At 37.9% G+C, this 25,779-nt stretch overlaps 1 protein-coding gene across 5 annotated transcripts in view; it reads right to left on the reverse strand.

Annotated features, from left to right (window-relative positions):
* OSBPL9 (oxysterol binding protein like 9) overlaps positions 1 to 25,779 on the reverse strand; it is a 266,125-nt gene that overhangs the window by 98,732 nt on the left and 141,614 nt on the right. For all 5 annotated transcript variants that reach the window (XM_070368082.1, XM_005894723.3, XM_070368081.1 and 2 more), the window contains exon 3: positions 11,191 to 11,269. In XM_070368082.1, coding sequence (XP_070224183.1) covers positions 11,191 to 11,269 — 79 coding nt within the window. The remainder of the gene's footprint in view (positions 1 to 11,190; positions 11,270 to 25,779) is intronic.

Here is a 25,779-nt window from a genome sequence, read left to right on the forward strand (position 1 = left end):
TACCAGAGCAACTATACCTTTTTCAGTCTCACATCTAGGCTTCTAAATAAGGTTGCACATGTAAAATGCTTTTATTAAAAGTCTGAAAAACAGAGAAAATCTAACTATCACTGTAATTTCCTTCTCTGAATTCCTGTTATACTTATAAGTGTATATAATTTAATGCTCACTATGCCCTAAGTCATGGGGCTTCCCAGGTGGAGCAAGTAGTAAAGAACCTGCCTGCCAATGCAGGAGACATAAAAGACATGAGTTCAATCCCTGGGTCAGGAAAATCCCCTGGAGGAGGGCTAAGTCAGTTTTGAGTCCCCAAAGTCTCCTGAGGAATGAGACTACATTTTACATAAGCAGTGCTGGCCTATTCAACCTTCCATATAACCTGTACTTTCTTATACACCGACTCCTCAGAGAAAGTTTTAATTTTCTTACATCAAGCAACAAGTGGACATTTTGCGCCAACACACAGTGCAAAAGTGTGTTGCAAAAGCCTGCCAGGCAACAATTAGTTCTTATAGCGTCACCACCTCCACTGGAAGAGCACTGCTCATGCAACTATTTTAATATATTTCACATTTATTTCACCATTCTTTTAATTAGTAGAAAAAGAGAAAAATTAAAGTGCCAATAGGGGTGACAATTAATATAAACTTTATAAACATAATGGAGAAATCAATTGAGAAATCATTAGGCATGCTAAAAGCAGTAAATCTTGATCATCAATAGGACACTCCTTAGACTTTAGCCCCTAAGATTTTAGTCCATTGCCTATACGTTCATTTTTAAAAGAAAGGTACAAAATGTATGAATATGTTTTATGAATAAATGTTATGTCTAAAAGTCAAGGTGTCATAAGGACTTCATAGTATGTGGTGAGAATGCACCCCCTTTACACCCTGCAAGTCTGTTCAACTCAGTTTCCTTCCATGCACATTTTCAGTTATACATTATACATTAAAGCAGGGAAATGCTCTTCTTTATATATCTTCATTTACTCTGCACAATACTACCTACCAGCAACGTGTTCCAAATTAGATAAAAAGATTACTTAGCAAGATATAATGAATGAGTCTACCCTTTCAAAAAGGAGAGTATAAGAAAAGCATGAGCATACCACCACCAACAAAAACAAGGACAGAAGAATGAGTAATTGACCAAACAAGAAATAAACACATTTTATTCTTGAGGACACTGGGTTGGTATTCTTTTAAAATTAAAATGCCAAATGCTGATGGTGTGATGAAGCAGAAGGGAAATATAAATTGACAATCTCCCTTGAAAGCTACAGGGGAAGGTTTATATAAGGAATAAAGTATTTCAGGAATATTAAAATATTTATGTTTTTTGTTCTGACAAGTTATTTTATGAATCTATCTATCCTAAGCTAAATAGAGATTTGGCTGAAGACTTATGTATGAGGATATTCAACACAGTATTATTTAATATAGAGAAAAATCTGTACAATACAGATGAATGGTTAAGTATGATTTATTAAATCATATAACACAAACTATTAGAAATCACATTTTCTTAGATCATTCAGTGTCATGGGAAATTTTTCATAATATAATATTTAAAATTGAGTATGGAAATTTATTTACACGGAATGACTCAATTTTGTACAATTCACACATACAAACATATACTCTCACACAAAAACTGAAATATCAGAAAGGAATCCATAAGCATGTTACTGATAATTATCTTCTGGTATGATTATGGGCGATTATTAGTACCAGCTGTATACTACTCTATTTCCCCAAATTTCTACAGTGAGCAGTTATTAATTTTACTACTCAAAAATGATGAAAAAGGAAATGGTGGGATAAAATGTAAATAATTAAGAAAAAAAATTATATATCAACTAATCCTGGCTATTCAGTAAGCCAAATAGTCCACAATTGGTTAAATTTTGATAAAATATAATTTCAGAAATTCAGGGAGGATCACAAACAGAAAGCAAATTAAGAAGAATGGTACACCACTGAGATCCAATTCTCCTACAGTAATGTAACAAACTCCCAATACATGAATTCAGTAGCATTTCCCCTCCTGATGCCTAGTGAAATTATAACATCTAACTAGAGAATTAGTTATAGGGGATTTATTTCCCTTAAATGAAATCTATAAGCGGTTATTTTGTTTTGAGGAGGGGTTATCACATAAAAATAAAAACTATAACCACAGAAGGAAAGTTTTTTAAGTCTGTAATCAATAGAATAATGGAATCTGTTTACTAATGATAATGCTGAGATGGTTATTTTTAAAGCAAAAGACTAACTTATTTTTAAAGCACAAGCCTGCAACTATGAGTTAAGTCTTTTCTTCTAAATGATTAATGATACAGATGTGTCATGCCATGTTGATTGATGTTAATGCAGTAAGGGTTGCCCTAATATCCTTGATCAATATAACATTTCTAAATTAAACACTTTCCTTCACCACTGGGCTGATTTATAGTAATTTTGCATTTTAATAAATAAGCAAGCTCTAATGGACTGAGCTGAAAAGGTCAGTGATCAGTGCAACAGATGACTCTGCTAGACTTACACAGTTCCTAAAGGTTCTTCTAATTTAAACACTTTTTATTGTTTAAGACTGTTAAATTTTGTCTTATGCAAATTGTATTGCTTTAAAGGTATACCCAAATAAATCTGCAAACAAATTTCATATTTAAATCACTTTGAAAACACACTGATTAAAGAATGCCTTTATTAAAATCCTTTGAAAGTAAAGGATTATTTTATAATGAAAGAATATCACATATTGCTAATTTTCACCTTATAAAAATTTAGATTTTTTTTCCACACACCAGGTTTACTTAAGGCAAGAGACTCCTTCTACGTAGGTTGTTGCTGTTGTTTGGTTGCTAAATTGTCTCCAACTCTTTTGTAACCCCGTGGATTGTAGCCTGCCAGGCTGCTCTGTCCATGGGATTTCCCAGGCAAGAATACTGGAGTGGGTTGCCATTTCCTTCTCCATGGGATCTTCCTGACCCAGGGATCAAACCCTAGTCTCCAGCATTGGCAGGTGGATTCTTATATGACTGAGCCACCAGGGAAGCCCTTAATGTAGGTTCCTGTGCTGTGCTCAGTCGCTCAGTTGTGTTCGACTCTTTGCGATGCCATAGACTGCAGCCTGCCAGGCTCCTCCATCCATGAGGATTCTCCAAGCAAGAATATTTGAGTGGGTTGACATGCCCTCCTCCAGGGTTTATGTAGGTTGCTGCTAAGTCACTTCAGTCATGTCCGACCCTGTGCGACCCCATAGACGGCAGCCCACCAGGCTCCGCCATCCCTTGATTTCTCCAGGCAAGAACACTGGAGTGGGTTGCCATTTCCTTCTCCAATGCATGAAAGTGAAAAGTGAAAGTGAAGTCGCTCAGTCATGTCCGACATAGTAAAAAACAATCTAAGATCAAGGCCAGGACCCCTGACTTTCTGTGTCTTTTCACACATATAACTTGGGGATACTTACACCTAGTATATAAGGTTATGAGAATAAAGCAGAATAACAACACGAAACCCTGGATCCAGATCAATGATTACCAAACTTCAGTGTGTGTCAGAATCACTAGAGGACTCATTCCCAGAGTTTCTGATTCAGCAAGTCTGGGGCTCAGCCTGATATTCTGTGGTCTCAACAAGTTCCCAGGTGATGCCAGTTAGGTTAGCCTGGGACTGCACTTTAAGAGCTACTGATCTAGACAGACGTAGGCACAATCTACTAATCCTGGGCGTTTAGCTTCTCTGAAACTCAGTTTTTCTGATTCTAAAACTGGAAATATAACTACCTCATTGGGGAGTTTAGGAATTATGGAAGTAATGTACATTGCCTGTTAAACAGAGTGCCTAGTTTACAAGACATATTTAGTAGTAGCTGTTACTGCCACTACTGCTATTTCTACTAAGCAACGGAACATGTAGAACACCACAAAAAATTTTAATTGCATTAAAATTGGCAATGCAATTGCCAATGCAATGGCACCCCACTCCAGTATTCTTACCTGGAAAATCCCATGGACAGAGGAGCCTGGTAGGCTGCAGTCCATGGGGTCGCTGAGGGTCAGACACGACTGAGCGACTTCACTTTCACTTTTCACTTTCATGCATTGGAGAAGGAAATGGCAACCCACTCCAGTGTTCTTGCCTGGAGAATCCCCTGGACGGGGGAGCCTGGTGGGCTGCCGTCTATAGGGTCACACAGAGTCGGACACGACTAAAGTGACTTAGCAGCAGCAGCAGCAGCAGCAGCACTGTAATTTGAAGTTCCTTATATTTTACACCAATTCCTTTCTAGATAAAATTATAAAAGTTAATTATAAACTAGTTGACAAATTTCTATAACTTTTTTGTAGCATCTAAGAGAATGCCTCTAGAGCACAACTGTTGGTGTTCAAATTCCATTTCTGCCTAATGTTACCTACATGTACGTGGCCCCCAGTTTCCTTACCCATAAAATAAAAATAATAGTACCTACTTCATAAGGTCATAAAAACTGAATGGGTTAAACTACGTAAAACTCTGAATAGTATAAAATAAACCTTTGATAAATGTAGCTATCATTACCATTATTCCAATACACTATCAGTAACATTATAAATCATTATATACGTATATAAAAGCATTAAATAAATATAATTTTTGAAGGTAAAATTCAAATAACTGGATATCTTTCTAATTAGTACGAATTATGGTCTATTTAGTCTTTTATTAAGTTGTCACATATGAACTGCCAATATGTAACTACTTTTGAATGATAAAAACAGTATGTACTTTCATATGGTTGAAGCTAGTAGCTTTCACCTCAACCTCTCTGATCATTCCTTTGAGCCTGTTGATGGTCCCACCCTAGTACACTGCCAGGTTTGGAGGCTCTCTTCTCATTCACATCTGCCAGAAGGTTCATAACCACCACTACCATAGTTTTAACCACAGACTAAAATATTTAGGTTTTAGCTAGCTCATAGATGCATTGCATTGGTCTACGTAATTGTTTTTTAAAACTGGAAGATTTAATATGCACATATTCAAACTCTTGCACATACAAAAAAAATCTGGATTTCTGGCTTCTCTTGAAAAACCGGACAGTTTTCTCTTGAAAATATTGGACAAGCATTACCAAAAGTCTACAACTGTCTGGAATTAAGTACTAGCTACCCCTTCAAACAGGGCATAAGCTCTCCAAATCGCTAGTTTTCAGTCAGCTTTACTCTTCACTCCTTTACATATCTGCCTAGCCCTGAAGCATTCAATTTTCTAAATTCTATTAATAATTCTACCTTCCAGTAATATGTTGATAACCACTAATCTCCATCTTCAGCCCAGGAAGGAAGGCATGCATGTTCAGTTGTGTCTGACTCTTTGTGACCCCAAAGACTGTAGCCAACTAGGCTCCTCTGTTCATGGACTTTTCCAGGCAAGAATACTGGAGCGAGTTGCCATTTCCTTCTCCACAGGATCTTTCCAACCCAGGGACGGAACCTATGTCTCCTGTGTCTCCTGCACTGGCCAACAGATTCTTTACCACTGCACCACCCGGGAAGCCCAGACTTAGACCCAACTGGCATCACCATCAACACCTGTATGTCCCAAAGACACCTCAAATTTAAGAAGTCCCACACCATCTCTGTTCTAGATTCTCTACTTCAGATGTTGATAACATCCAAACAAAATAGTAAGCCACATCCTTCTTACACCTTTACTACTCTCATTCTCTCAGCTCCCATTTCCCAAGCAACCAACAATTCCTAAAGATTTACTTACTAAAAAAATCTCAAGTCTGTTTTCCTCTTCTCCTTTCCCATTACCAATGGCTTTAATCCACTCAGGGCCTTAAAAATCAAGGCTCTTTATCTAGAGAACCATGTCTTACTCTATCTAATCTCTGCTTAAAACTCTGCTTCATTGGCTCCTACCAGACCTCAGGATAAAAATAAAACCCTTTCATATTAGATGTAGGCCTCTGCCTCAACTCCTGTCCATTGTCCTAATGGTACCAAACATTCAAAGTTCTTGAACACATGTGGTAGCATCATATTTCCATACCTTTGCAAATGCTACAACACCCCTCCGCCTGGTAAACTTCTCTTCAGACTTCAGAACTCTACCAGATAGAGGAGGCAAGGAAGGGGAGGTGAGAGACAGAGCTTGGGGACAGGGACTTTTAGTTTTTATATTATGTAATTCTAGACAACCTGAAATTTTTTAGAACTAGAATAATTTTAAGTTGTTATTATTTTAAAAAGAATTACTTGGTAACAAGAAAAACTCTGCTCTTTGTGAAGTACTGACTGTCTCTTTTGCCTCTCCATTATTTCAGTGTCCTATACATATTTCTACTACTGGAGCATATTTCATACTACATTATAGTTACTTCTTCACAAGCTCGCTAACATCCTGGCTTATGTCTTATTAACCTGTATACAGTTCTGAGTACAGGGAGTTACACATACTATTCATACATTAAATGTTTGAACGCAACAGCCAATCTAATGGATACCAAAACTGCTATCCACACAATGTCTAGCTAAGAATCCAAATGCAAACAACTCTGGCTGACTGAGAGAAAAAGGAATCATTTTTTGCTCTTATCAGAAGAGCCAGTTTATAAAGATGAATTGGCAATCATTTTCTTTTTAATCTCTGAAAAATGACATAATGAAGCTGTAGGTTTCAAATCTGTTTAAAGCTCTAACATGCAAGGACTGTAATTTCAATTATTACCTAAAGAGGGGAAAAGGAGTTTTGTTTGTTTGTTTTTCAAAACTAAAGTTAATTTAAATTAACTTTGTTTTGAGAATTTTATGATATCTCTTTAAAATTGTAGCTACTCTGAAATATCAAGCTACCAGAACTGAGAATCATTATAATGAAAAATTATCTATTGTTTCAGGAAAGTTTGTTCTCTTCATGGCACCAGTCCTCTTTATGATTAACAAAATATGTTTCAGGATACAGGACCTGTAGGTCAACTAGAGTCAAACCGCAGTGGAAATGAAGATGATGGATAACATTCTGTCTACATATATACTATACACTTGACTTTCTTGTTACTATGGATGAATTGTCTATGCTCTGAGCCAAACACAATGCCCTCCCTGTGTATTAGGTGTCATCCTGTCTTGCTGTCTCAAAGACACCGATCTAATAATTTTCCCTTTTCTCTCTTGCGTCATCGACTTTTCCTCTCTCTGAGTCACTACCAACAGCATAAGAATGGCATGTCATTATTGCTCTTATCTTTAAAAAACTTATTTCCCTCTCCCAGCTACTATTGTATTTCTCACCCTCCCTTTATAGCAGAACTTAAAAGCACTGTCTATACTCTTAATTTTAAATTGCTCTTCTCAAGGTTATCAATAGACTTAATTGTTAAATCTTGTGATCATTTCTCAGCCCTCAACTTTCTCAATCAGGAGCATTTGACACAGTTGCTGATGCCTCTCACCTCCAAGAAACACTTCCTATCTTGGTTTTCTGGGTACCACATTCACCTGGTTTCCTTCCTCTTTTTTGGTTGATTCTTTTCGATCTCTTTTGCTAGTTCCACTTCTCCTCTGTGCTTCTAAATAAATGTTAGAGTGTTCCAGAGTTCATTACTTGGACCTCTTCTCTTTTCTCTCCATACTTCCTCCCAAATTCTCACAGCTTAAATACCATCTATATGCCAATGACTCCCAAATTTATTATTTATTTAAAGCCTGAACTTTTCTCCTAAACGCCACACTTCAATTGCCTACTTGACATCTCCATTTGGACATTTGATAGGCATCTAGAACTTTATTATAAGAATGTCCAAGGCTAAGCTCTCGATGCCCACCTGTCCGCCACCCCCAACTGGTTCCCCACTTCAGTTAATGGCAACACCCGTCTGGCTCAAGTCAAAAATATGGTGTCATCCTGTCTTCCTACTGTCTTTTTTTCACATGCTACAGTACAACCTTCAAAAAAATATAATACCTAACAACAAACTACTACTTAGCAATATAAAAGGAACTACCAATACATGGAACAAGATGGACAAGCATTAAAAACATACTGAGCTAAAATAAAGCCAGACAAAAAAGAGTACATACTGAAAGATTCTATTTGTGTGAACCTCTCCAAAAGAAAAATCTAATCTTTAGCGATAGAAAGTAGATCAGTTGCTGTCTGGAGCCAGGGGCTGGAGTGTAGACTGACAAAAGAATAAAAGAATCTTCTGGATGACAGAAATGTTCCAGATCTTGACTATGGTAGCAGCTATATTAGTAAGTAAATTTGTCAATATTCACTGAATTTTATAGAGTATACATTTTATTGCATATTAATTATACCTCAATAGAGTTGATTAAATACACATGCACAATTCAACCATCTCTCACTACCTCTCTACTCCCACTGCTACCACATGGGAGCCGCCATCATCTCTCTTCTGGATTACTCTAGCCTCCTAATTAGTTTCTCTGCTCTGTTCCTGCCTCTTGCATTTTATTCTCAAAACAGTGCCCAGAGTGATAACTGTTTAAAAATCACATCATGTCACTCCTCTGCTTAAAATCATCTATAATGGCTTATCTCAGTATAATTCAATGTCCTTACTGTGCCATGTAAGGCCTCATACAATGTTACCTCTTAGACATCATCTCACACTACCCTCCCCATGATTATCCGCACTCCAACCACAGCGGGCCTCCTTGCAGGTCTTCAAATACGGCAGGCACACCCTTTTGCACTTACTGTTTCCTTTGCCTGGAGTGATTTACTCTTCACCATCATCCCCAACAAAGCCATATAAGCTTGTTCCCTCACTTCCTTCAGGTCTTTCACCGAAAGGCATCATCCCAATGAGTCTCCCTAGCCATCTAAAATTTTAAGCCACCCCCTACAAATATACACACACTTCTATTTCATTTTCTTCTTTCCTGCATTTTTTTTTTTTTCTTGCCAGGACTTGGCACTGTCTTATTTCCTTATATTTTACCAATTTATCTTATTTATTGGCTTTCTCCTCTACCAGATTAGATGCTACAGAGGGGAGGAATTTTATATTTTGTTCACTACTGTATCCCCAGAACTTAAAATAATATCTAAAATAGATGTTGAACAAATTAGTGGATCTAAACAAATTCTAGCTTTCCCTTTAAGAGTTGAAAGTAAGCAGAATTTGTTTTATAGATGTCTCAATTGATACTTGATGTCTCAATTGATACTTTTCACTTGCTTCAAAAAATTCTGTTATATTAAACTTTAAAAAGTCAACACATTTACACACATGCTAATGTATATCCATCTTAACTTGCTTTCAATTCTAATCAAGAATATAAGACCTTAGACATGGAAAATTTCATCAATTTTTCAGCAAACTTATGAGCAAGGACCTACGAAGGCAAAATAATTCTTATTATGTCCAAGAATATAAAGAATATTAGAGTTCTTTACAAAAACCAAATAATCTCATGTTGTCTGAGACTTCCAAAACTATTACAGTAGAAAATAAACTAATGAATCCAACAGTCTCAGAACTAAGTATCCATTTAAAAAATACATATAACACTTATTTATCCTTGTCATTTAAATGATTCATTAAAGGAATCACTTGTTTTACAAGCAAACAACATAAATACAGAAGTGTTAAAGGGAAGATCAGTTTAACATAAATAATTTAAATTAGAGAACGGAGAGGTGCCTTTACTCTAGAGGCCTGAGTCTCCTCTCCTTTAAACAGGCAAACAATACAGCTTCTGAAGTCCAAAGAAGATGTCTTCTTAGTAACTGCAGAGGAATTTCATACTGCAGTCTTTACCTGTATCTAGCAGCTACTACTTAAAATACGTTGAAGTATTCAAGTTCATTCAAGTAAAGAGTTCCACAGTGTGGGTATTATCTGGTTTCACTGATAAGCAGCATTACATATTTAACCTAAAAATAAAGGCCACGGACTTTCTTAAACTAAGATTTTAAATGTTTTATGAAATTAAATGTAGTAGAAAATTTCAAGAGAGTATTAGTTAAAAGCAGTTCTGAGTAAAGAATATGACCAAACGTAATAAATACTCTAAGAATGCTTTTTCCTAAAAGCATTAGAGATATCACAAGTGAGTACATTGGCTTGTCTTTATTATATATAAGCTGCATCTTTCATTTCTATGTGCCAACAAGACAATGAAGAAAAATTACTGCAATATACTATCCTAATACAGAAGGACAATAGCTGTCTGAACATCTCACATATCTGGTCACTGTTAGACTTCATAACCAAAACATTTTTAAACAATAAATTGATTTACTATTTTTTTTTATCCTGGTATACCTAGCATCTATCACAGTGCACTGTCACTTGTAGTTCAGAAAAAGTGCAAATATTCTCAATTTCTAAGTTTCTTGGACTGCTTTAAATATAAAATAGAGGTTACTCTCAATAGACAAAAATAGCAAAAACATTAGTATCAAAGCTAATAGACACTCCTAACAGATGAGAGTACATTAGGACAGGATCATTAAAACTGACTTTTATTTGCTGGTTTAGAGTTTTCAAAGCAAGATGAAATGAGAATGATCATCCAGTACCTTACCCTTTCTACCGGTGAACCAGAGCATGCAATGCCGAAACATAGCAGTGGCAGATGGCATTTGGTGTTATTAACTATAAAAAGGATAATAGCAGAGAAATGATGGCTGGCAGACAAGACACAGAATGCAGATGAAATGAATGCAAACTTGTAGTTCTTGAAGCAAAGCAAAACCTTAAGCCAAAGGCTGCCACTAGCTTCAATTTAATTTATATTTTGAGTTTTACAGGGAAAAACACTGCAACCTTCACAATCAGTCTTTAGACTCTTCATGCAGAAGGAGAGCCATACTCCTCGATAAAGAAGATCAGCAACCTTCTGTAAACACAAGCCAGGAGCAACAGCAGCAGCAGCAGCAGCAGCAGCCCATTACTCTCTCCCTTCACTGATTTTTATCATTTAAATTTTTAATCTCCAACTGCAGCCAGATCCACAGATGTTTCAAAGAGATCTGTATCCGCTGCAGATACGATTAAATCCCTGCCTAACCTGCAGTACCACTTCATCCAGAACGGTCCTGTGTACTCGTTCATACAGGATCAGTTGTAAAAACCATTCTAGTCATCCAGCAAACAACCCAAAGGAGAAGGAAAGAAGCAGTTGGGACTGTGAAGAGAAAAAAATCTCTTCTTTCAGCTCACCCTGGAAATGGAAGGTTTTCTGATCAACAGTTATTGTGAAGGTGCTGTCGTCCTCATCGTCTATACCAATCACAGCTCCCTGTGAAACAAAGAGCAAAATCCCAATAAGGCAAACAATGACATCAGCAATATTCGCTACTGCTACAGCCCTGGAATGCTCAATGCACCGACGACACTGGAAGCAGGCTAGACACAGAAAAGGGAACCTGAGACTCCAGCTTTGCTTACAGAGGGGGGTGGCAGAGCTCTGTTGGAGTCTGCAAGGGTACTTTCTACTCTTGCTTAGGGGCATGGATATGGTGAGGACGAGGGGATAAACATAGAATCTAAGTCTAGAACCTATTTAAAACCCAGCCATTGACCCTTTCTGAGTTTTTGATTGCTCTCTAAAATGGGAGTCACCTCAGTTATTCTGAGGCTTAAAGAACACTAGTGCTTTTCATTAGGCTGCTTTTGTGTTATATTTATTAGTAAAGAAACACCAGGTGACAGTTGCTTCAAAACCCTGTCCCAGTGGCTTCTTCCAGGTGTGTGCTGCTACTGTACTTCCATATCATACTGTGATCATCTATGTCTGCCTTCTCCCATTGAATTGCTATGAGATCTAAGGACTAATTTGAGACATGGCATTCAAGTACACACTCAGTATATGTTTTTTTAAATAAAAGCATGAACAATTCTCCAAATGAGAGGGGTAAGGTAGGCCTGCAGTTATAAGTTGCTTGTTTCAGGAAGGTGGATAGAGTGGGTTTTAAACTTTATCTTTTTTTTGTATTCAACTATATGCAGCCATATTAAAACAATATAAAGCTATGAAAAACAGGGAGCCTACTGGTCAGTGTTCTTAAGAAATAAGGGTCTTAAGTATTCCAAACAGAATAGCTAGAGAACATGACACAAGTACAACGCCCCACGTTGGTGACTAAGAAGCAGTTTACCACTGACAAAACCAGGACCTGGTAAAATGGGACTGAAAGGACTTAAGGGGCCAAAATTCCAAATCTTGTGAAAAAAGGATACTCCTATCCCAGGAGTTTCAGGTAATAGAGTCCAATATTTACAGGTCACCCATGCCACTTTACTTTTGCACAAGACCTACATTAGTATAGCTCGTCCCAACTTATGATAGTTTGACTTAGAACTTTTCAACTTTACAAGTATGAAAGCCATAAATACTCAGCAGAAAGCATACTCTGAATTTTGAATTTGGGTCTTTCCCCAAGCGAGCAATACTCTCCCATGGTGATACTCTCCCATGATGCTGGGCAGCAGCTCCCAGTCAGCCATGTGATCACAAGGGTGCACAACAAACAGTGACAACCATTCCTGTATCCAATTAACCATTCTGGTTTTTAGTACGGTATTCAATAAATTACATGAGCTATTCAATGTGTGTGTGTGTTGGTCACGTTCGACTCTGAAACTCCATGAGCTGTAGCCCGCCAGGCTCCTCTGTCCATGGGATTCTCCAGGCAAGAATACTGGGGCTATTCAATACTATATTATAAAACAGGCTTTGTGTGAGATGATTTTGCCCAACTATAGGCTCACATAAGTGTTCTGAACATGTTTAAGGCAGGTGAGCCTAAGCCATGGTATTCAGTACATTAGGTGAATTAAATCCATTTTTGACTTACAATAGGTTTACTGTATGTAACCCCACTGTAAGGCTGTACCTGTTTTCACTTACCAAAATAAATCTGGAAATTTTCCAGAAAATAGGTGAAAAGCAAAAACAGCATTCAGCATTTGTTTTGCCCTAAGCCATTACAGAGGCAGCGCACACCACAAACAATAAGAGTAGAACTGCCAAGCTCCCCGCTCAGGAACTACACTTGGCATCTCAGCATCAAGTTGTCAGCTTTGAACTGTATCGATGAGCATCTGGGCTTTATCTCTATTTGTTTTGTGTATATGTTAGGAAGCAGCATCCTAAGGTATTGCTTTTCTGCTTTCGCCATTTTGCCTTACAAAAAGTTTCATAAGAATACTCGTCTTTTAGATAGGAGAGGAAACCTGTGTTCATTTCTTCTCAGAGACTGTCTGGATGAACCCCAATTCTATCCAAATCCCATCAACCTGCATTACCTTAGCTATTCCTCTGTACTATATAGACTAGGGATTTTTATAACTCTTTTCAGATACAGAAAGTGTATCCAGAATATAATGACTTACCCAGGTCATACAGAGTTAATGGCAGAACCAGAACCATTTGGCATGGTACCTACTTATTCTGACAGCAAAAAAAGACACATCTTGGTGGGTAAGCATGTGTGGGAGCAACTCATTCAGGTTAATTTCATGGTTAGTGGAGTTAACCTTCTAACTTTATGATGCAGCAAATATCTGCTAAGTCATAACTAAATACAGCATATATACTGTTAATAGATATAGGCTTAGAATACATAACAATAGTGCCTCCAGTAGAGGAGCCAAAACATGTAAAGAGATGAATATACATAAAACAAGGCAAAAAGAGACCTCTACTTGGATGAACTTTGAAAACACGCTGAATAAGAAGCTTGTCACAAAGGACATACTGTATGATTCCATTTATATGAAAAAACAGGCAAATTCATAGAGACCAAGAATAGGTTAGTGGTTGCCCAGGGCTGGGAGGTAGGAGAAGGAGGTGGGGTAAAATGAGGAGTAATTGCTAATAAGTGTGAGTTTCATTATAGGGTGACAAAAAAAAAATTCTAAAATTGAAATTGTAATGGTAGTTGCACCAAAAACACTGAAATGTCTACTTTAAATGGGTGAATTATATCTCAACTGTTGAGATATAATAACTGACCACCATCCCAAACTTGGGTTCTTTCTTTTTAGCCCCTTCATATAAATTCATCAGTTAACTAGTCAACTCAGAAACCTCTAGGTTCTAACACTTATTCTCCCTTATTCCATCACCACAAGTTGTGCTCATTCCACTTCCAAACTATAATGTCAAATTCTCCCAACTCTTCTTCATTCTATGAACTGTTATTGCCCTATTTCAGGTTTTCATCACTTCTTGCTTGATGAAGCAATCTGTCTTCAGTCTGGCTACATTTAGTCCACAGTCCTTGATATTGCCAGAATAGTATTTATAAAGCACAAGCTCTTATAGGAGCCTCAGATATTTAAAACTTTCCTTGGCTCTCCATAAACTATGAGATAAAGCCAACAATTCTTCACAATGCCATTCAAGATGGTTCAAAATCTGGCCCAATCAACATTTCTACAGCCACTTCTTCTTCACCTCACAGAGACCCTGTAGGTACTCAGCCTCAAGATTTCTTCTATGCACTGAAAGAAAACACCAAGCAATTTCACTTTTTCATGTCCTTCCTCAAGTTCAATTCCTACCATTTGCTAAACAAAAGCAAAACCCCACACTCCCACTAGCAACCACCTCCTTTCTTACAGCTTTCACCAGGAGGAGCTTTTTGAAAACTGCCCACACCTTAACCTTTCACCTACTCCTGGCAATTAGCTTCCCTTCCCACCTCTGCACCAAGTTTTACTCTCACAGCTCTTCAATACCTCTTTACTACATTAGAGTTTTGTCATAGAACACCGCTCTGAAGCACTGCTACTGCTCCTAACCACTTCCTTTTTAAAACTTGTTCTTTCAAGGACTCTTAATTACTTAAGTTGTGCTTCAGAAACATTTCTATCCAAGTATCTTTGGCAACCCATAGGGGAAAGAGCATTCTTTCTTGGTCCATTACACTTTTCCCCTCCTCTATCCAAATGCTTCTTTGAAGACTCTGGAACCTACCTAACCACCTCCAATGCCAACCCAGTCTTGCCATTGCCCTGAGCATTCTTCAGTGTATAGATGCACAATTCATCTGACACTCTGGCCTCTCAGTTTCTTGATTATTCAACTAAAATAAACTTCATTGTCATTCTCCTTCATTGACTCATTCCCATGGCAATTCCTTAGACCTGGATATCTTACCATATCCAATACGATAGCTATTAGTCACATAAAGGTATTTAAATTTTAATTATAATTGAGTAAAATTAAGTAAAACTTTAAATAAGTTCTTCGGTCATATTTCAAATACTCAATAGCCCCATGTGACTAGAGGCTATGGGACTAGACACTGTAGATACAGAACTTTTAATAATTGCAGTAAATTCTACTGGACAGCATTTTCCTTGACCTAGTCATTACAGAGAACTGAACCATAGTAAAAAAGTTAACACTGTCAGTTAGTGAACTGGCAGTAATAAACCAGCCACTATGATAAGCATTTTACATACATCACTTGAAAATAACGTTATACTGAAAGGTAAGCAGTCATGTACAGATGTGAGAGTTGGACCATAAAGAAGGCTGAGCACCGAAGAACTGATGAATCATGGTGCTGGAGAAGACTCTTGAGAGTCTGTTGGACTGCAAGAAGACCAAACCAGTTGATTCTAAAGGAAATCTACTCTGAATATTCATTGGAAGGATTGATGCTGGAATACTTTGGCCACCTGATATGAAGAGCTGACTCACTGGAAATGACCTAGATGCTGGGAAAGATTGAGGGCAGGAGGAAAAGAGGGAGGCAGAGGATGAGATGGTTAGATAGCACGATCAACTGAATGGACATGAAAATGAAAGTCGCTCAGTAGTGTCTAACTCTTTGCAACCCCATGGACTATGCAGTCCATGGAATTCTCCAGGGGCCAGAATACTGGAGTGGGTGGCCTTTCCCTTCTCCAGGGGATCTTCCCAACCCAGAGATCGAACCCAGGTCTCCTTCAGTGCGGGCAGATTCTTTACCAACTAAGCCACAAGGGAAGCCTGGCGTGCTTCCCTGGACATGAATATGAACAAACTCTGGGAGATCGTGAAGGACAGGGAAGCCTGGTGTGCCATAGTCCATGGGATGGCAAAGAGCCAGACACAACTTAGCGACTGAACAACAAACATATACACAAGTCTTAACCGTACAAGCTCAATAAAGAAACACTCTCCTTGTATCCTTTCCTAATCATTACCCTTGTCCTCCATCCCAAAGTCAAACAGTATCCCTACTTCTAACATTAAAAGTAGTTTTGTCCGTCTTCATACAAATGGACTCATATCACATATTTTCCTTTGTGTCTGGCTTCTTTCACTCAACATGTTTGTGAAATTCATCCAAGAGGCTACATGTAGCAATGGTTTGTTCATTTCTATTGCTATATATAGTATTCTTTTGTAGGAATATCCACAATTTATCAATTTCATTGCAAATGGACATTCATGTTGTTTTCCAGTCTTAGGTTATTAGAATCATGCTGCTATGACATTGTCATTCATATCTTTTGTGTTATATATATATATATATACACACACATATGTTTATATTTCTAGTAGATACAGTGTAGGAATGAATTCGCTAAGTCTTATGGTATGCACACTCCAATTTTAATAGACACTGTCAAACAGTTCTCAGTTCACTTCAGTTGCTCAGTCGTGTCCAACTCTTTGCAATCCCAAGACTGCAGCACGCCAGGCTTCCCTGTCCATCACCAACTCCTGGAGCTTGCTCAAATTCATGTCCATTGAGTCGGTGATGCCATCCAACCATTTCATCCTCTGTCATCCCCTTCTCTTCCTGCCTTCAATCTTTCTCAGCATCAGGGTCTTTTCAGATGACCTGATTAGGTGGCCAAAGCATTAGAGTTTCAGCTTCAGCAACAGTCCTTCCAATGAATATTCAGGACTGATTTCCTTTAGGACTGACTGGTTGGAATTCCTTGCAGCCCAAGGGACTCTCAAGAGTCTCCTTCAACACCACAGTTTAAAAGCATTAATCCTTCGGTGTTCAACTTTTTTTATAGTCCAACTCTCACATTCATACATAACTACTGGAGAAACCATAGCTTTGACTAGACAGACCTTTTTCAACAAAGTAATGTCTCAGCTCTTTAATACGCTGTCTAGGTTGGTCATAGCTTTTCTTCCAAAGAGCAAGTGTCTTTTAATTTCATGGCTGCAGTCACCATCTGTACTGATTTTGGAGCCCAAAAAATAAAGTCTGTCACTGTTTTCATTGTTTCCCCATCTATTTGCCATGAAGTGATGGGACCAGATGCCATGATCTTCGTTTTCTGAATGTTGAGTTTTAAGCCAACATTTTTACTCTCCTCTTTCACTTTCATCAAGAGCCTCTTTAGTTCTTCTTTGCTTTCTGCCATAAAGGTGGTATCATCTGCATATGTCAGATTATTGACATTTTTCCCAGCAATCTTGATTCCAGCTTGTGCTTCATCTAGTCTGGCATTTCTCATGATGTACTCTGCATATAAGTTAAATAAGCAGGGTGACAAGATATACCCTTGACGTACTCACTGAGCCAAAAATACTCCAAACTATGGTGTATGGAAGTTTCGATTGTTCTACATCTTCACTAACACTTTTTTTACGTTAGTCATTCTGGCAGGTGAGTACTAGTAGCTCATAGTGGTCCTAATTATATTCCCCTGAAAACAACAAAGTTCAGTATCTTTTTATGTTCGTGACCATTTGGCGAGACTTTTGTGAAATAGTTCAAGTTTCTTGTCTATTGAATAGACTAGACTATCATTTTCTAATTATTTGTAGGAGGTTTTTTTAAAATATATCCTGGACATGAATCTTTCATTAGTTATGAATTAGGGAAATATATTCTCCCACCCTTGTGCCAGCCTTTATACTCTCATAATGATGTCTTTGGAGAAGGCAATGGCAACCCACTCCAGTACTCTTGCCAGGAAAATCCCATGGACGGGGGAGCCTGGTGGGCTGTGGTCCATGGGGTCGCTAAGAGTCAGACATGACTGAGCGACTTCACTTTCACTTTTCACTTTCATGCATTGGAGAAGGAAATGGCAACCCATTCCAGTGTTCTTGCCTGGAGAATCCCAGGGACGGAGGAGCCTGGTGGGCTGCCGTCTGTGGGGTCGCACAGTCGGACACGACTGAGACGACTTAGCAGCAGCAGCAGCAATGATGTCTTTTCATGAAGAGTTAACCTTAACATAGTAAAATGTATTGGTTTTACATCTATGGTTGTGCTTTCTGTACCTTCTTTAAGAAATCTTTACCAATCCTAACGCCATGAAAGTATTCTCCCATGTTATCATCCGGAAGTCTCTACATTTGGGTTTCAAGTGATGCGAACAGCTGACTCACTGGAAAAGACCCTGATGCTGGGAAAGACTGAAGGCAGAAGAAGAGGGCGACAGAGAAGGAGATGGTTGGATAGCATCACCAATTCAATGGACATGAACTTGGGCAAACTCTACAAGATGGTGAGGGACAGGGAAGCCTGGCATGCTACAGTACGTGGGGCCGTGAAGAGTCGGACATGACTTGGCACCTGAACAGCAACAATAATCAAGTGGAATAAGTCCCCCAACATTTGTCTTTTGGCCTTTATAAACTAACTGTAAATCAACATCACGACCACGGTCATAGCCAGTTCTCCCTAGAATGGCAGGTGAGAGAAGTTGCTATATCTACTGGCGTCTCTTCGTTGACTAAGACAGGAATCAAAAGTGAATATTCTTGGCCCTTTATAAGCTTTACAGTCAGCAGTTGAACAAGTTTTCCACACACATACTCACTTATTAGGATACTGATTGGGAACAAACTGGGACTGCCATTTATTTAGGTCTTTTTTTAATATTTATTTTTAATTAGAAGACAACTTCTTTACAATGTTGTGTTGGTTTCTGCCATATATCAACATGAGTCAGCCATGGGTATACATATTACTTCAGTGTTTGTAGTTTTCTGAGTAAAGGTCTTATCAGCCTATTGTTAATATTTATTCCTAAGTAATTAATGTTTTGATGCTATGGTAAATGTTCTTGCTTTTAAAAATTTATTTTCTAATTACAAGTTGTTGATATATTAAAATAGTTTATTTTTGTATAGTGTCCTTGGATCTCCTCAGATCAGATCAGTCGCTCAGTCGTGTCCGACTCTTTGCGACCCCATGAATCGCACCACGCCAGGCCTCCCTGTCCAGCACCAACTCCCAGAGTTCACTCAGACTCACGTCCATCGAGTCAGTGATGCCATCCAGCCATCTCATCCTCTGTTGTCCCCTTCTCCTCCTGCCCCCAATCCCTCCCAGCATCAGAGTTTTTTCCAATGAGTCAACTCTTCACAGGAGGTGGCCAAAGTACTGGACTTTCAGTTTTAGCATCATTCCTTCCAAAGAAATCCCAGGGCTGATCTCCTTCAGAATGGACTGGTTGGATCTCCTTGCAGTCCAAGGGACTCTCAAGAGTCTTCTCCAATACCACAGTTCAAAAGCATCAATTCTTCAGCACTCAGCCTTCTTCACAGTCCAACTCTCACATCCATACATGACCACAGGAAAAACCATAGCCTTGACTAGACGAACCTTTGTTGGCAAAGTAATGTCTCTGCTTTTGAATATGCTCTCTAGGTTGGTCATAACTTTCCTTCCAAGGAGTAAGTGTCTTTTACTTTCATGGCTACAGTCACCATCTATAGTGATTTTGGAGCCCAGAAAAATAAAGTCTGACACCGTTTCCACTGTTTCCCAATCTATTTCCCATGAACTGATAGGACCGGATGCCATGATCTTTGTTTTCTGAATGTTGAGCTTTAAGCCAACTTTTTCACTCTCCACTTTCACTTTCATCAAGAGGCTTTTGAATTCCTCTTCACTTTCTACCATAAGGGTGGTGTCATCTGCATATCTGAGGTTATTGAGATTTCTCCCGGCAATCTTGATTCCAGCTTGTGTTTCTTCCAGTCCAGCATTTCTCATGATGTACTCTGCACATAAGTTAAATAAACAGGGTGACAATATACAGCCTTGACGAACTCCTTTTCCTATTTGGAACCAGTCTGTTGTTCCATGTCCAGTTCTAACTATTGCTTCCTGACCTGCATACAAATTTCTCAAGAGGCAGATCAGGTGGTCTGGTAGTCCCATCTCTTTCAGAATTTTCCACAGTTTATTGTGATCCACACAGTCAAAGGCTTTGGCATAGTCATAACCTTGCTAAATTCACTTTTCAATTCTTTAGTTTATCTGCAGATTCTTTTGGATTCTCTATATGTTCAATTAAAGCTGCCATGAATAATAACAATTTTATTTCTTCTACTCCAATCCTCAGACTTTGTATTTATTTTTCTTGTTTTATTCATTGGCTAGGACTGCCTGGTTTCAGATTGACCCTAGAGTGGTAGGCAATGTTGAACACAAGGAGAGTAGGGGGCATCCTTGTCTTGTGATTGGTCTCTCTTCCATTGTCCACTGTAGCTATTTAAAATCTTCTCTACTTTCCTTGAACCCTCAATAACCTAAAAAGTCATAAGGTAGGAACTCTACACCTATTATGCCCTCCTACCTGAAGATTCATCTGCATCCATACCCAGTCTTGCTTCTTTTCACTTGTCGTAATTGAAAAAGTGCCTATTACCTTTCCTCAGGTCTCTGACTCTAATCTTCAGCTCCTCTTCCTTTCTACTGGCTCCTTCTCAACTTCATTTACATATGAGAAGACTTTACACTCTTTAACAACAAAAACAATACCAACAATCTTTCTCCATTATACATCCTCATCTAGCAAATGGCCCACCTCTCTCTTTCTGTTCCAACCAAGATTATTATTCAGACTTGTCCAAGTCTCCTGCCTAAAATTTATTTTAACCTCCCACTCCTTGTAATCGTATCAGTAGCTCTTCTTTACATTGAAATAAGGCGCTGTATGATCCGGTTTATCTGAGACAGTTTCAGATTATTCCTATTGTTGTTTGCTGTTGTTCAGTTGCTAAGTCATGTCTGACTCTGAGTCCCCATGACTACAGCACGCCAGGCTTCCCCACCTATCCTTCACTATCTCCTGGAGTTTGCTCAAACTCATGTCCATCGAGTCAGTGATGCCCATCCAACAACCCCATTCTCTGTTGCCTGCTTCTCTTCCCGCCCTCAATCTTTCCCAGCATCAGGGTCTTTTCCAATGAGTCGGCTCTTCACACCAGGTGGCCAAAGCACTGGAGCTATTTTTTTATTCCTGTTATCCTAGTATAATGATGAATAGAACCCCCTTTTATTCTTAGAGGAGTGTCCTGCTTTAGGGGATATGGTCAGTCTATCATGGCCTAGCCCAAAGACCCTCCCTCAGTGATTTGCTCCACGCCTACCTCTCATCTCTCATCAAATTCTATACTTGGGCAGTTTGAGGTTTACCAATTTCCCCAAGCTGTCTTCCACCAAACATCCTTCCTCTCCCCTAATCTGGGTTTATACTATTTATCTTTATATCTAGTAAAGCAAAATTCCCTTTTCTAATCCATATATGAAATAATATCATTAAGCAAAGTTCTTTGTTATGCTCACTCATCAAAATTTCGAAGTTTTTACTTCATCCCTGCTTTTATGACTCATTGTGCCAACATAATAAACATATATATCTTTCAATGACTTTCCATGATTTTTCTTCTGAAGGTTTCAGATGATCAACCTTTCAGGTTCTGCCAGGATTTGGGCTCACCATGGTGCCTGCTGCTCCAGGTCACACTATCCAGGTTCCAGAAGGTAATGGGAGATGGAGTTATGAAATCAGTTGAGTTTCCTGACTTCATCTCTTCTCTTTTCTCCAAATCCACAAACATATTTCAGACATAATCATAGTTCTGGTACCAAAGACAAGAAGATAGTTTTGCTCTCATGTCTTGGGAAAAAACAGAACGCTGGCTATTTCAGGGCCAATCTCCCTTCGTCGAAAAGAGAAAAGTAGAATGGTAAACTGGCTCCAAAGAAAATAAAAAAGAAATGATGACTCCTCTGGGACACAGATCGCTCACATGGCTCCTAAAAGGAATGTTGACTGTGCTAAGAATATACAGCACAGCTACTCCCACTGCGACTCTACAACTGCACATTTTCCCTCACTGCTGAAATATTCAAGTCTTACATTCGTGTATCGTTTTCACATTCTCACATTATATGATCTCAGATGAATATAACACATAAATATGATCTCTCAGATTTGGGCAGAACAGGTATTACTCTTCTTTAGAAATTAGAAAACCAAGACTCAGAGTATATTAAAAAAAATATTGCCTAAGGTCTGACAACTAAAAGACAGGAGAATTCAGGTCTTCCAACTCCTGAGCCAAAGTTCATTCTTAATAGGGCATAGGTATAATAAGCAATATTCATTAATTCAACATACTTACTAAATCCCTATTCTGGGCCAGGAGCAATTAACAGCCAGGGGATATAAATAGGAATAAGATATATCTCTGCACTGTAAGAGCACATGAGCACATAGTTCAGAGAGGAGAGAGAAAAGTCAACAACACAGAGGGAAGCAGGAAAGCTGGAGGTCCAGCATGCTCATCAAGGCCACTGCTGCATAAAAAAGAAATGATGCATCAACATCATTCAGTAATTCAATAAGCATTTATTGAGTTTTCTGGTGAAAGCAATAGGGTGGTGAACAATTTGCTTTCCTTTCTTCACTCAATACTATTTTGAGGTTTGTTCATATTGAGTAAATAAATACATACTTTCCATGTCAAGAACAGAAATATATGTGTATGTACATATGAATACATATACACACAAACGCTATCCATGTTGAGAATATGCATGTAACTGTTATCTGTTATATAGTATCCTATTATATAAGTATACCACAATGTCTAATTTCCCTGTGTAGAACATTTAGGTTACTTTTAATTTTTCCTATCCCAATAATGCAACAATAATCATCACTGTATATGTTTCCTGCTAACATTTCTGCAAGAGAATATTAAGCAAACACTCTCAAATGGCAGGCATTTCCATTTTTATGTAGAATCAGACACATCTTCAATCTTACTAAAGATTACAAAGTGTTAGTTGCTCAGTTGTGTCCAACTCTTTGAGATCCCATGGACTATACGTAGCTCTCTAGGATCCTGTCCATGGAATTCTCCAGGCAGGAACACTACAGTGGGTAGCCATTCCCTTCCCCAGGGGATCTTCCTGATCCAGGGATCCAACCTGGTTCTCCCACACCATCTGAGACACCAGGGAAGCCCTCAGACCATAAAACTGCTCCCCTAAGCAGTTGTCCCAATTAATACCCTCACCAGCACTGGAGAAAAAAGTTCCTATATCCCCAATTGCTGGCCAACACTAGATAAAATCAGACTTTATAAGACCTTGGCAATCTGATCAAAATACTATCTTACTGAACTTTTAATGCAGAATCTGACAATCACTGAGAATAAGAATCAAGTCACTTTTATTGCTATTCTTATTTCTTTTACGTGAATTGAGTGTATCCTTTGACATTTTCTTTTTGGGCATTCTTTTGACTTTTCTACTGATTTGTATGTGTTCTTTGGGTTTTCTTTTTTGTCTGTTAAACCTCTGTCAACTGTATGCACTATAAATATTTTCTCTGCTGTCCAAGGCTTGCTTCTCTCTGACTGTAGAGTCTTTTGTTATTGCTGTTGAAAGGTTTTAAAATTTGAATGTTGTCAAATCTAACAATCATTTCTATCATTGTTTGCTTTTTAAGACATCTTCCTTTATCCTGATATCATAGAGACATTCTTCTATACATTCTTATGAGTATAAAATTTCATTTTATACCTTTAATTTCTGTGTATAGCATGAGTTAGGGAACAATATTATTTTCTCCATATGGGCAGCCAGTTGATCCAACTTCATTTACTGAGTGATAGTGTCTGGTTTGTAATGCTGTTATACACTAAATTTACATAGATGTAAATATTCCTAAGCTTTCTCTTCCATGCCACTGATCTATTTATTTCCCCTTATACCAATACCATACTTACTTTAATTTACCATAGTTTTATTTAAAAAGTTTTAACATCTGGAAAGGCAAGTCCCCCAACCCCTTATTCTTCAAATTCTTCTTGCCTCTTTACCATTTTAAATGACTTTTAGAATCATCTTGTCAACTTCTTTGTTAAGCCTGATTAAGATTTTTGACTGAAATTACATGTATTTATAGATTAATTTAAGGAAAGCAAACATACAGATAATACTGAGTCTAATAAGCAGGAAGATGAGATAGCTGTTCAGATCTTCCTTTAGTCTTTCAATGATGTTTACTTTTTTTTCCATCAAAGGAATATATTTATTTGTAAAATATATTCTTATGTAACTTAGAATTTGTGTTACTATTAGAATCCCTTTTTTAAAATTGTGGGTTGCATAGAAGAACACTATTTTCTGTATATTGATTTCAAATCCAAAACCTTTCCCAAAGGCGAGACATTTAAACAGTATTTATGTAAATTTTTGTGGATTTTTTAAAAGTAGAAAATCATATCATCTGCAAATATCAATAATGTTTATTCTTCACTTCCATCCTTTTTCTTTGATTTCTTTTGTTTCTTATTTTTGTGTTTGCCAGGACTTCTAGTATAGTTACAGAAACATGATCTGCAAACACTAATTTTGATTCATCTTCCCAAAGCTTACATCTTTTGTATCTTATTGCATTCCCAAGGACCTCCAGAATACCATATATAAAGAAGTAGCAATCTCTACCAAAATATCCATGACATTTTTAAGAACTAGAAGAAATAATCCTAAAATTCACATGGAACCACAACAAGCCAGAACTGCAACAGCAATCTTGAGAAAAAAGAAAAAAAGCTGGAGGTATAAACCTCCCACACTTCAGACTATACTATATAGCCACAGTAATCAAAACAGAAGGTATTGGCATAAGAACACAATCATTAACCAATGGAACAGAAGAGACAGCCAGAAATAGACACACAAACCTGTGGTCAGTTACTCAATGACAAAGAACGCAAGAATACACAATGGAGAAAAGACAGTCTCTTCAAGAAGTGATGCTGAGAAAACTGGACAGCAGACAGTCACATGTAAAGCAGTGAGATTATAACGTTCCCTCACAGCATATAAAAAATAAAATAAAATCAAAATGGTTTAAAGACCTCAACATAAGACTGAAAACCATAAAACTCCTAGAAGAGAACACAGGCTGAATACTCTTTGAAACAAATCATAGCAGTATTTTCTTGAATCACTTTCCCAAAGCAAAATAAATAAATGCCAAAAACCCATATGGGACCTAATTAAAAGCTTTTGCACAGCAAAGGAAATCGCCAACAAAACTAAAAGACAACCTACAGAATGGGATAAAGCATTTGCAAATCATGCAACCAACAAGGGGTTAATACCCAAAATATACAAACAGATTATACAACTCTATATACAACTCAAAAAAACAAGCCAATCAAAGAAGACTTGAACAGATTTTTTTCCCAAACAAGACAGATGGCTAACACGCACATGAAAAGATACTCAGTGTTGCTAATCATTAGAGAAATGCAAATCTAACCCACAATGAGATAGCACCTCACACTTGTCAAAATGGCTATCAAAAAAGTCTGCAAATAACAAATGCTGGAGAGGATGCAGAGAAAAAGAAACCTTTGTACACTGCTGATGAAAATATAAATTGGTGCAGCCACTATGGAAAACAGTAAGGAGGTTATGGAGGCTCCTCAAAAAACTAAAAACAGAACTACTATACAATACAGCAATTCCACTCCGAGGTATATATCCAGAAAAAAAAACAAAACACAGAAAT

This window comes from Bos mutus, chromosome 3, assembly GCF_027580195.1.
Source record: "Bos mutus isolate GX-2022 chromosome 3, NWIPB_WYAK_1.1, whole genome shotgun sequence".
Lineage (NCBI taxonomy): Eukaryota > Metazoa > Chordata > Mammalia > Artiodactyla > Bovidae > Bos > Bos mutus.